Source organism: Diorhabda carinulata, chromosome X, assembly GCF_026250575.1.
Source record: "Diorhabda carinulata isolate Delta chromosome X, icDioCari1.1, whole genome shotgun sequence".
NCBI lineage: Eukaryota > Metazoa > Arthropoda > Insecta > Coleoptera > Chrysomelidae > Diorhabda > Diorhabda carinulata.
The window spans coordinates 8528154-8540489 of NC_079472.1; the positions used below are offsets into that span (position 1 = coordinate 8528154).

The following is a 12336-nucleotide window of genomic DNA, read 5'->3' on the forward strand; positions in this document are numbered from 1 at the left end:
TTTAATGTCATTTGAACAGATTGAACTTTTACGATTTTTTTCTACTTGTTGGTAGTAGTTGAGTAACATATATCGACACAATTGCCAATTGAATGTTATTTTGTAGCACTCCTACAATACGTACCAAAATTTGGTAGTGGTTTATTAGGCTTATACTCAGCATGCCAAGGTGATTTAAAACATTAATGATTGCTGTTGGAAGAAGCAAATTTTCTTTGAATCTCCATATTAGATATTGATTCTTGCACTTTAATACTTGTATTTTTTCCGTGTTTGTATGTATATAAGAAGTGGCGAAAAAGTTATCATCATATTGAAAAATGTTATAAGTTTTGCAAATGGCGGAAATTGTCAGGTCTGATTTGTCCCGGTCGTCAGACGCCAACTGGGCACCACTATAGCGGTTAGTTTATCTCCAGCGGAGTAGGGGACAATCCTAGATGCTGTAATCCCCGGGGTAATCATTCTCGCGAAAATATATTTTACAGACGAGTAGTTAAGAGATAGTTCGTTTTTTTTTTACAAATTTAGAAGTCAATGTTATTAATGTTTTTATTATTCTAGGAACAGGATATTCATATTTTTTTTATAAATATCAAATTAAGATTATCTGTCTATCGAGTCGCGTAGTGTTAATCACTTACAACTACACCATCTGAATGTTATATTTTCAGGAACAAGATAATTATGGAGACGCGGATTGCCAAGATGTAGAGGATGACGAAGAAGAAGGAGGTAATGAAGTAGAAGTGATTGATGATTCTAGTGAAGTACCCAATCAGAGCGAAAGATCCGAACAGATTAACGAAGAAGAAGAAAATTCCGAACAACCACAATCAGAGGCTATTAGTAGCGGAACTGACGGTGCGTTCACATTGATTTCGTAATTTTTATAATTATTTTGATATTATCGTGTTTTTATCAAATATTGTATAGTTCAATCCAAGTCTGTTAAACTAAAACACATTACAACGTATTTCAAATATGAAAATGAAATATACAAACAAATTAATGGTTGTGCTATGGGAGCTTCCATTTCAAGTGTTATAGCACAATTAGTAATGGACAATCTCGAGGAAACAGTCCTTAGCAATCTTGATATAAATATTCCATTTGTTTTCCGATATGTAGATGATTGCATTACTGCTGCACCAAAGAATCAAATTGAAAATATAAATAAAAAATTTAATTCTTATCATAAAAAACTTCAGTTCACAATTGAAATCGAAGGGAAAAATAAAATCAATTTTCTTGATGTCACATTATATGAAATTAACAATATAAATACACACTGTCAGTGTCAATACATATTTTAATAGACTAAAGAAAATTCGAAACGTCAATTTTTATCTATCTTTTAAAAATTATTAAAAAAACTAATTTGAAAACAGAAGAGACCTAAATTCAAGAACATTTTGAAACATAAATATATTTATATTTATGATGAGAAACCGCTCATCATACCTTTTGATATATTAATGTCTTAAAATTAACTTTTTTTTAATAATTTTTGAAAAAAAGGTAAAAATTTACTTGTCTACTTTTCTTATATGACATTGACACTGTCAATTTGCGTATTTATATTAATTAATAAATTAACTACATCAAAATAAGAATAAAATCGAAATAGAAATTTGTTCAAATAAGAAAAATTAATTTTTCCTTAATCTTTACATCTCAAATATGTAGCAGTACTTAATCAAATTATTTGTAGTTTTATTAGAATTTACAAAATAGACCTATACATTTTACCTAAATTAGTGAGGTCATTTTTATCATTTATAGATTTTTCGTTCTTATGAATGTGAACCATTTCTAAAAATTCTCTAATTCGTGTATGAGATTCCGTTCCAAGAATTTTTGAATCTTTATAATTTAATTTGTTTTTTTTTTTTGATATTTTATGGTTTTATTTTTTCTGTAGTATTGATGACCTTTCGATTGTGAATTGATCTCAAATATATTAAAATTTATTAGAATTTACAAAATAGAGCTATAAATTTTACTTAAATTATTATTAGATCTTTTTTATCATTTATAGCTTTTTTGTTCTTATGAATGTGAACCATTTCTAAAAATTCTCTTTTTCGTGTATTAGATTCCGTTTCAAGAATTTTTGAATCTTTAGAATTGAATTTATGTTTTTTGATATTTCGGTTCGTATATGGTTCGTAATGCAATTAAATCGACTGTTTGAATGAAGAAAATTCTCCATTTTCTGCACATTATCAGATGGAAAGACATCCGGGCCAATTCTTGTCTTTAATTGACCAATTTCTACTCATAAAACGCTCATATCACTTGTAACAGTCTTTAAAGTTTCTATAATATTACCATAAAGAAATTTTAACATTTCATGAGCTTCTTTAGGACTTTTTTCAACTTATAACAAAATTTAATATCAATGCGTTGGTATTCGATTGAATAGATACTTCATAATAATTGTTGCTATAAAAATTATTCAACTGGTTTTTTTACTACACCCCTTATTTCACTAACATTAGTTTGAAAATTAATTTACCAGTGGTACTTTAAAATGGTGCTCTGTCTACTAACAAAAACAATTCGGGGTCACACCTGAATCCTCACAACATCAAAAATGAAAATCCAATGATGCGCTATTGGAAGGCCTCTGACAGTATCCTATATAAAACAACCTCTCAAAGTAGACGTTTGGACCCACCATTAACTATAGCATGTTACCCTTGTTATTTTAGCAGTATCCATATATGTGAAGAAGCCAATCATTTATTTCAGCAAATCTATTGTTATATCCTTGAAATAATGTATCAGTAATTTTGTTAATCAGGCTCAAACACTAGCAGCTATAACGCTACAATATCTCAAGTATCGACATCTGTTTCAATGACAGTGCCGTCTCTTTCACGCACCAGACCCATCCCACCATTGTCGTCTAGACAAAATCATTTTATTCTACAGCACGGTCTCGAAGATATAGGAGATGATGGGATCGTTCCATCCACTCCGACCTTATATGTACCTCGACGGTCGGATGGATTTGGCGAAGCTGTTAGTTCACCTCATGTGCCGACCAGCGGAAGGTTCACGTTTAACGATCAAACTAACGCCGCCGGGTCGAATAACGTGGAAACCGTTCCAGAACAGACCCTAATGGAATCTAACAACTTGGAAGAAGATAGTATGACAAACGTTTGTGGATCTTAATTTTTTAATAATGCGTTTTATTGTTTCAGGTACGGGTAGAAGCGTCCCAACTACGCCATTACAGTCTTCACCACAGGAAGGTATTCCTGGAAATGAAGAACAAAATACAACACAAATGGCTGAATCAGGAGGTAAGTTTTAAAGGAAACCCTTCACTATTCAAGTTTTAGATTTGATAGATTGATATTTTTGCAAATTTATTAATAAACTCAAGTGTAAGTCTGGCTACTCGTCTGTTGACTCATTTAGATTGATATATATATATAGATAGTTACTTAGTTTTTCTTCTAAATATCACATAAAAAAACATCTACTGTAGCCAATGACACTAAAGGGTCCAGGTCCTACAAAGGGTTCATTCCTATTTTAGGAAGTCTCCACTATATCATTTCCCTCTACTTCATGTATTCCGGAATCCATTGGAGGGTGACTTTGTCCATTTAACTTATCCAGGTATTCCCAAACCACCTGGGGTTTTATGACGTTGGAGCTTAAGTTCTAATAGCGGCTTAACTGTTGGATAAGATTATATTCCCATGTTTGTGTTAATTCCTTTCAAAATTGAACTGAGTATATTTTCCATATGTGTATATTTCTGCTTGAAATGATTGAAAAATGATCACTCTTTTAAGGTTTCGGTTTACCCCTGGTGACTCATTCTCATGTATAGGTTATTTTTTATACTATCTTGAGATTCTCATGGTGTTGATACCGGTTCTAGTACTACGACCACTGCCCCATACATGATAAATAATTGGTCTCACCATCGCTGTGTACATCTACAGCAGGATATTCGGGCTACAACTACAATTTTTCCCTGTAAAGTTTCTTCACTTTCATCAGGGCTTTACTGCTTATCTTTTTTTCACGCTTGTTCCAGAAGAGTTTACTATCTAAGGTGACTTCCAGATTTTTACCCTCTCAATGGCTTGCCTGTCCAAATTGATGGGCTTGAGATTAAGTTTTTTTTTTCTATTGAAAGAGGTTAGTAGGTAGGTTTTTTTCAGGTTGACGTCAGTCCCACTTTTTTCTTAGGAGAAAATAGAAAATTGTTGTCAACAAAATTTCAGAAAAAATAATCGTTGATAACAAAGTTATGACAATTAAAGTTTTGAATTTTTTGTTGTTAAAACGGGAGAATTTTAATTTAATTTTTAAAGTGTATTTCAATTGAAAGGAGCTCCTTTGAGAAAATCGTAACTTATGCATATTTTGATATTTAACGAGGAAATGAAGATACTTAAAGGTTAAGTAAAAGTTAAGGGATATTTTATAACTTGCAGAAAAAACGCATTATATGCTAGCCTAAATTTGTGTTCGTAGTATGGAATATAAGGTTATTAAATGTGTTATTAGAAGTTAAAAAACCCCTTTTCGAATATTTCTATTATTCTAATATTCAATTTTAATTTCAGCTGAAATTCCTACAATAAATATTAGCGCAGAAGCGGATAATAATGAAACGGTAGGCGAGGGTAGTTCAGCGGATATGGGCCCTCCAGCTGATGGTGCAGCTCAGATAGAACAAAATGAAGCAATGCTGGAGGGTGATGATGGTGTAAGTTTGTCATAACACCAAGTTTTATATTTTTATTTATAAATTGTTTTTATCGATTGTAGTTTGTTGATATTGTTTTTTTGTATTATCATTTAGAATTATAATTTAAGTTCCCACCAATTGAATATTTTTAGTTGTAATAATAAAATCATATGTCAATATTAAAATTTAACAAACAGTTGGGAATTTTTATTTTAACTGTATTGCCTATTAAATTTATCGGAACTTCCTTTGTAAAAATATCCTCAATTTATTTTGTCTTCAAATTTATATTTCTAAGAAGAAATTCTTAGAATCTCCTATAATTGAAATTAATTGTTACTTTTTTTGTATAAAATCTAATAAATTCCTTCAATTCGCTACAGTTATTTAGAACCAGTATCTCAAGTAAAATAAGATTTGTAGTTAGTTATACATATAATTTAAACTAGTCACTTTGTTATTTTGTATTAATGTACAAATTGGTGGGAACTGAAACAGAAATTTTATTTATATTGACCTAATTTAGAATACACGTCATTTACCAAAACCAGTATAACTAATATTTACAACAAAGCTTAACAAAAAATAATATATTCAACAATCATATTGAGCTTACGATTATTCTATCCTACAGGTGTATAGTTTAATAAACTAAAAATGAAATTAGTTAGCTAATGAATCGTAAACATCTATTAATTTAAAATACATATTAATAGTTATGTCCTCTCTATCAATGATGGTTGAATTCTCTGATGTTTTCATGTATCAATAATTTAGATGACTAATTTCATTTTTAGTTAGTTAAACTTCGGAATTATTAATAATAGAGAGCTTAAAGACCTACCTAGATATCAACAGCTCTTCTATTCATTGGTTAAATATTTGGTTGTTGCGATAATTTTCTGTCGCGTTTTTTTCTCTTGTAATAATTTTTGACCATTTTCTTCTGTTTATAATCGGTTCTTACTATCAACATCGGTGGTTGAATTAAAAGAATAAATAGGATGCTGGATACTAAAAATTATTATTGTTAAAAAAGCTTAAAGTTTACAATGACAATCTCACATAAGAATTTAAAGTAAAGGGTAAAAACAATTAACAAGCGGTTTTTTATATCTTCAAAATCTAAGAGCTTTTGTGATAATGGAAAAGAACAAAACCTAAAACGAAGAATTGTCTTTGTGCAAACAAGCCTCTATTAAAAAACATTATCAAGCAAAAAATGTATAAGAACCTATTTGGAACAGACAATGCGATTCGTATAAAACGTGTTTCCCCAATAAAATGTGAGGATTCGCCACGTTAAGTATTTCTGTACAACGAAATTTATAATTTGATCATCTACTGCTGGTGGTGGAGCACAGGTGATTGGAAGCTATTGACTTGTAGATTTGTAAATTGTTTTTGGGAGGTTTCGTCTTTGCATCCATTCTGCATTTATACCTGGAAAATTTTTTCTATCAAACTCTTAATTTCATTGTTCTACTTTCAAAGTACGTAGACTTTTCATAAAAGAGGTTATTTTGAGGCTTTTGTGTCCCACTTCCCAAGGTATAGTACTACTCCTTAGCAAAATGGGCAGGACATTTTTAATTTTTTTCAAAAAGAGTTTTGTAATAATGAATTAATTTGAAAAAATATAGATACACATATTGCTATAAAAATATCAGATAAAAATTATTTTTTACTAGTTTTTAGCACTTGCCATGTACTCTATTATTTATCAGTTGAAAATAGACCAAATATAAAAGATGTGATATTATTGTTATGGGTACACTGTGTAGATGTAAATATTAACTGGATAGAAAATAAAAAAGTTCCGAATGTGAACAGCTTTATTAACGTTAATAAAATAAAAGTTCCTTGGCTTTTGACAAATAAATTTGTTGTACTGGTGACTAGTAGATGATTGTGGTGATGGTAGTGTAAACAGTTTGAAATTTTCTATAATAAATATTTAACTTTAGAAAATATATTTAACAACCAATCACCTTAGCTAGTTGCAGATATCCCAGGTAAATTCACGATTTTTTATGGAACTGCACACTATTCATTAATTTTACCCTGAAATTGATGACAGAAAAATTTATTATATTCTTTCATTATCTGTTGGTATTCAATTATTGATTTTAATATTCTTCAACCATGTAAATTAAATTATTCAGGTTATATCAATTATCAGCGTAAGAGCGTATATATATATATATATATATATATATATATATATATATATATATATATATATATATATATATATAATTTATTCTTCTAAATGTTCTTGTTTTTTTCTACTTATTTCAGTCTTTTTCAAAATATGAAATTGTCACTGACAATTTGTATATTTATATTAATCAATAGATCACCTATATCATAAATATCAAAATAAGAATAAAATCAAAGTAGAAATTTGTTTTAATAAGAAAAATGAATTTTTCCTAAGTTCTCATATCTCAAATATGTAGCAGTAAACAATTAAATTATTCGTAGATTTATTAGAATTTACAAAATAGAGCTATAAAATATCAAAAAACTCAAACTATTTAGGTTTTTGTATCATTTATAGCTTTTTTGTTTATGAATTTATGAATGTGAACTATTTCTAAAAATTTTCTTTTTCTGTTCCAAGAATTTTTGAATCTTTATGATTGAATTTATGTTTTTTATATTTCATGGTTCGTTAATGCAGTTCTATTTTTTTATCGTATTGATGACATTTTAGTCTGTTTTCTAAATACTGAGATGTCTGTCCTATGTAGACAACGTCAAAATTAGTACAAGGCACTTGATTTATAATATTACCTGTTTTGTTTTTTGGTGTTTTAGATTTTAATTAAGTGAAAAATTTGGATAATGTATTATGTCCTTTATGACTTATACTAATATCATATTTATTAAAATAATTTGATAGTAGTTGGTAGTGTCCTTGTACATATGGTAAGGAAAAATGTTACTTAATTAAATCATAACTAAACCGTGATTTCTTATTTTCTACTTTCTGATAATTTTACTTCAGACAAACAAATTTATGGGAAAATTGTCTACATCTTAAAATGTTTGTTATAAAGGTAAGCTCTGAAGGGGAGAAACCTCCTGTTACCGAAGAAGATGAAGAAGAAGGTCGCGAAGCTGAAGCTTCTCCTAGTACGAATTCTAGAGGAATAGTAAGAGGAACAAATTCAGCTCGAAGATCTATGCGGTCTTCGCTACCGAGAGGCACTCAATCCAGAGGTAGTCCTATTCCTATAGTTTGGGGGGATCGATCTCCGCAAAGGCATCAACATAATCAAGGTTAGTATTTTTTATTTTCATCCATCCATCCATATTCAGTTATAGTCACGTTAGATATTTCAACCGATTATTTCGCGTTCTAATGAATTTAAAAATGGATTCATGTATAGGCAATTATATTGATAGTGGGCAAATAATGACATTTTTTATTTTTCTCCATAATTATGAGTTTTCATGCCTACCATCTAAAATTATTTACAGCTATATAGAATGTACCTAAAGTAGTTAAACAAATATAATATCGATTTTTTTAAATAGAATACCTATGGGTGCGAGGGGAGGATCAAGGATAGCAAAGAGAACAATTTCAAAGTTTGATTAACTACTTGAAACCTTAGATATAAAAGAAATAACTGAAGTTAATATCGTGTGAAGGTCGCCTTAAAACTCAAGTGAATGTAAAATAAAACTTAGCCGATATACCACGCGAGTGCCTATCCTTTAGGAGCAGGTCGTCTACAGTCCTCTTAGGCTTCGTTTGAGATGCGTTATCTGGGTAAAGGATTGATTTGGTCAACACTTGGTTCGAAAATGTTTCCCTTGGGTTAGTGTAAGCAAGAAATAGGAGAGGGTGTTATGAAACAGTGTGAATGGACGTGGATATGTTGGTTTTGACAGAAACGTGCTACCAGGTGTATCTGAAAGGAGTAGGTGACGTTAGGAAATTGAGAAAGTTACAAAAGAAAAGTAATTTGGAATTTCTTCAAGATAAGATCATTTCATATTTCGTTACAATAATTATTAAAAGGTTTTTCTTTGTATTTGTGACTTAAAAAATGACAAAACATGAATATAGATTTCTGTAAAAATAAGTGTCGTGTTAATCATAAACATTTCGATATAAATTATATTATATAAAAGATTAATTAGTTATGTAGTCTTGAAACTGGTAATAGATATTATTCTCTAAAATATTTTTAATAGGAATAATAATGTCCGTAATATGAAGCGAAAAGAATTCTGAATATAATTCTAATAAAGAATTCGGAATGTGTAATTGTAAATCGTACAACGTTACGTAATTCGTGTAGAGAATACGTACGCATTAATTATAGAAAGCGTCATTGCCAAGTGAAGACAATCGAGTTCCAGACAAGAATTTTATTAAACGCTAGTGGCAAATCATTAATTTAAATGAAAGACAAAGACATCAAATCAAGGTTATAGTGAGACAATTTTGACAATTGAAAATATCATGGGATTCATAACAGATCACTTTTTTTGGGTTTATGAACGAATTGATATCTCTATTTTAGTTGGATGTCTTTGATTATGGGAGTAAACTAAAACTTATTAACTTGACTTACCTATTAATACTAAATTTTCCCAATATTGAATTTCCTCTTGCAAAAAACAATTCTAGAGGTAAAACCTATTTGCGGGAAATTTCACATATATTGCTTAACCACCAAACTGTTCTTACATATATTCCAAAATTTATCATTGAATACATTACTTAACACTTAAATATTTTAACACTAATATATTTTATATTTATTTTAAAATTATGATACTGATACCCTGATAGGTAATACTTGATTTTTCGGCCCGTCTATGTTTAGTTTTCCCAACATACTTTCTGTCACAATCAATTCATAGATACCATTCTTTTTCAAATCTGGTATTTTATACTTAGAATTACGAACTTAGTAAAAAATGTAGAACCTAAGTACATGACACATTATTTACATTTGATCTAATTTTCCTTGTAGAATTTAAAAATATGATCATTTAATTTCTAAAATCTTAAGATTTTGGTAAAGTTATTGAAACACGCGTCATTGATTGTTGGTGCAATGATAGTGTAAACAGTGTGTGTTCATTATGAAAAATTTCAATGGTTCCAGAAATTCCAAATGGAAGTTAAACATCTATTTTTAGGAAAATATCCCGACTCGGTCATCATATCCGAAGTACTGGTAGTAAAATAGAAAGATAATTTAGGGAAAATGAGAATATAAAGAAAAACCTATACATGGTAATATGCCGACTAGATATCTAGAAAATTTGATCTTTGAAGGTTATATGTACAATTTTTCTCACTTTATAGATATATTCAGCAAAATGACAGTAATGCAATGATTGCATTTTATCTCTAAATTGAGACAAACCTCATATTATACTAGGTTGCAAGTTGCCAAGACGTTCGCGGCGGGCATTTTGAACGTCTTTTTCTAGTTTTTTCACATTATTAAGACATAATCAATATTACTGTTTAGGTTTTTTGTGTGATGTAGCGAATTTGTGAAATAAAATCATTATCTTTTTTTATTGTTAATTTTTGTAATAAATATATATATATATAAATAAAAACACTATATTTGGGAAACAATTGAAGGTAGGCATAGTACCTGAATTATGTCTTGAGTTTCTGAAGAATCCAAAATAATAATATACAGGGGGTTGCATTTAAAATAAGAAAATTGATATTGGCCACTGTCACATGAGACACCCAGTATAATTTTGGTGTTCCATATTGTATAACATATTAAGAGATTTATTATCAAGAATTTGGCTTCCTATTCCCGCAGTGTTGATTACACATAAAGAGACAGTCTATTATTTGGAATAATTTAGAAATACAAGTTTAGCTATTAACGGGTTTATTTCATTAGGCTGTTCCACGCCGTATATATTTTCAACCATTTTATTGCTTCTTTACTAGAATTATTCGCCCACTTAAAAATTACGTCTTTAGAAAACCTCATTCTTCCAATATTTTTGTATTACAATATTGTTGACAAACCTAATGTAAAGTATTTTTTAAATACATTTCTAATACACTGAACACCCTCATTAACACTACACTATCTAACAAAAATATACAAACACAACACACTATATATGAAATAGTTCTCAATAATTGTCACGCTGTTTAAACTTGCAAAAACAATAGTTGTAAAAAAGATTAACAATTAATTAATTAAACTAATGAAAATCACAAACCAGTTTTCAATGCCCACCATTTATAGAGAGAAATTTTATGTTCGATAAAGTGATTCATGGCTTGAAAAGATATTATTGTTTGCAGATAGAAATAGAGGGTCGCCATCTGGTAATTTCCAATCAAGGACTGTAGCTAGAAGAGCACGTGGTCGCAATCAACGACCTTTTGGTGGACGCTTTTGAAAACTAGATCAATCTCCATTCCATGAATATTTTTTGTTAAAATTTTAGAATTTCATTGAAAATATGCATGAAATTTTTATGATTTGTTTATTTACAGTTTTGACTGACTTCATGCAAACAAAGAATGTAGACATTTATAATAAATGTGCTTTATAACACAGTTATGTTGTTTATATATTCTTTTTTTATTATTATTTACAGAAAAATTAGTGGTATAGTTTTGTAATAAGATCGAATTTATTGATACTCTAATTACTTTTAAATTATCTGTTATAGCGACTAAAATAAATTATGATGTAAATTATTTGGGAACTTATTTTTTACAAGAAGAGAACAAAAGGAAATTAAGTGGAATATTACTAGAAATAAAAGGTTATAACTGGAATCACGATATAAAAGCTCATTAAGTTTTTTTCATTTTATTCATTGATAATTACAAATATTTGAAAATTGAGTTTTTAATATATTTTAAAGAGTAGTTACAAATGTTTCCCGTAAATTTGACGTTTCAAAATACATAGAATACGTATATTTTGGTTTTAAAAATACCTCAGCGAATTTAAAGTTCTCTCTTCTAAATTTTTTTTTGGAAAAGTAATATTCAATCTCATACCAAGGGTTGCTAAAATTATTTGATTTTTGTATTTAATTACTTCTTGATCTACAATGGATAGGATTGGATTCTCTAAAGATACAGTCTCTAAATGGGTTTGTAAGTTATTATCTGATAATAGTGGTGAAATGATCAACGTCATTCGTGGATAAATATGATAATTTGTTTCCCAATTTCTTAGTGAATCAATATCATCTAAATTAACATTCAGTTATTATTTTGTTTTCTAGTGAAATATAAAATTTATCTAAATTGTCTAGAATTTTTTGTTGGTCGTTGCATAATGTTTTAATTGATTTATTATAGTGGTCAATTAATTTTTTGTGTAATCATATTTGTAAATTCACTTCATACATTATTTGTTTTTGATTTTGTTGGAAAACATTTATTGCATTGATTTATCTTCATTGTCTGAGTCAAATGTTCCAAAAAGCCATTTATCTATTTTTCCTATTGCGTTTATTAAACCTCGTTTTGATCTAATATTAGGAAAGATATTTTCTGCTTTTTTACCCAAAGTGTTAATTAAAGTTTCTGTTCTACCCATCATTTGTTCAGTTAAGTTATGGTATGAAACAGT

At 29.0% G+C, this 12336-nt stretch overlaps 1 protein-coding gene across 4 annotated transcripts in view; it reads left to right on the forward strand.

Moving 5' to 3' along the window:
- LOC130902152 (nucleoprotein TPR) overlaps window positions 1-11303 on the forward strand; it is a 30980-nt gene extending 19677 nt beyond the window's left edge. For 2 of the 4 annotated variants that reach the window (XM_057814020.1, XM_057814021.1), the window contains exons 10-15: window positions 675-864; window positions 2810-3160; window positions 3216-3317; window positions 4602-4744; window positions 7792-8014; window positions 11046-11303. In XM_057814020.1, the coding sequence (XP_057670003.1) occupies window positions 675-864; window positions 2810-3160; window positions 3216-3317; window positions 4602-4744; window positions 7792-8014; window positions 11046-11143 (1107 nt within the window). In that variant the 3' untranslated portion in view covers window positions 11144-11303. The remainder of the gene's footprint in view (window positions 1-674; window positions 865-2809; window positions 3161-3215; window positions 3318-4601; window positions 4745-7791; window positions 8015-11045) is intronic. The other 2 variants (XM_057814022.1, XM_057814024.1) reach the window with 1 other exon arrangement.
- Window positions 11304-12336: the final 1033 nt, after the last annotated feature.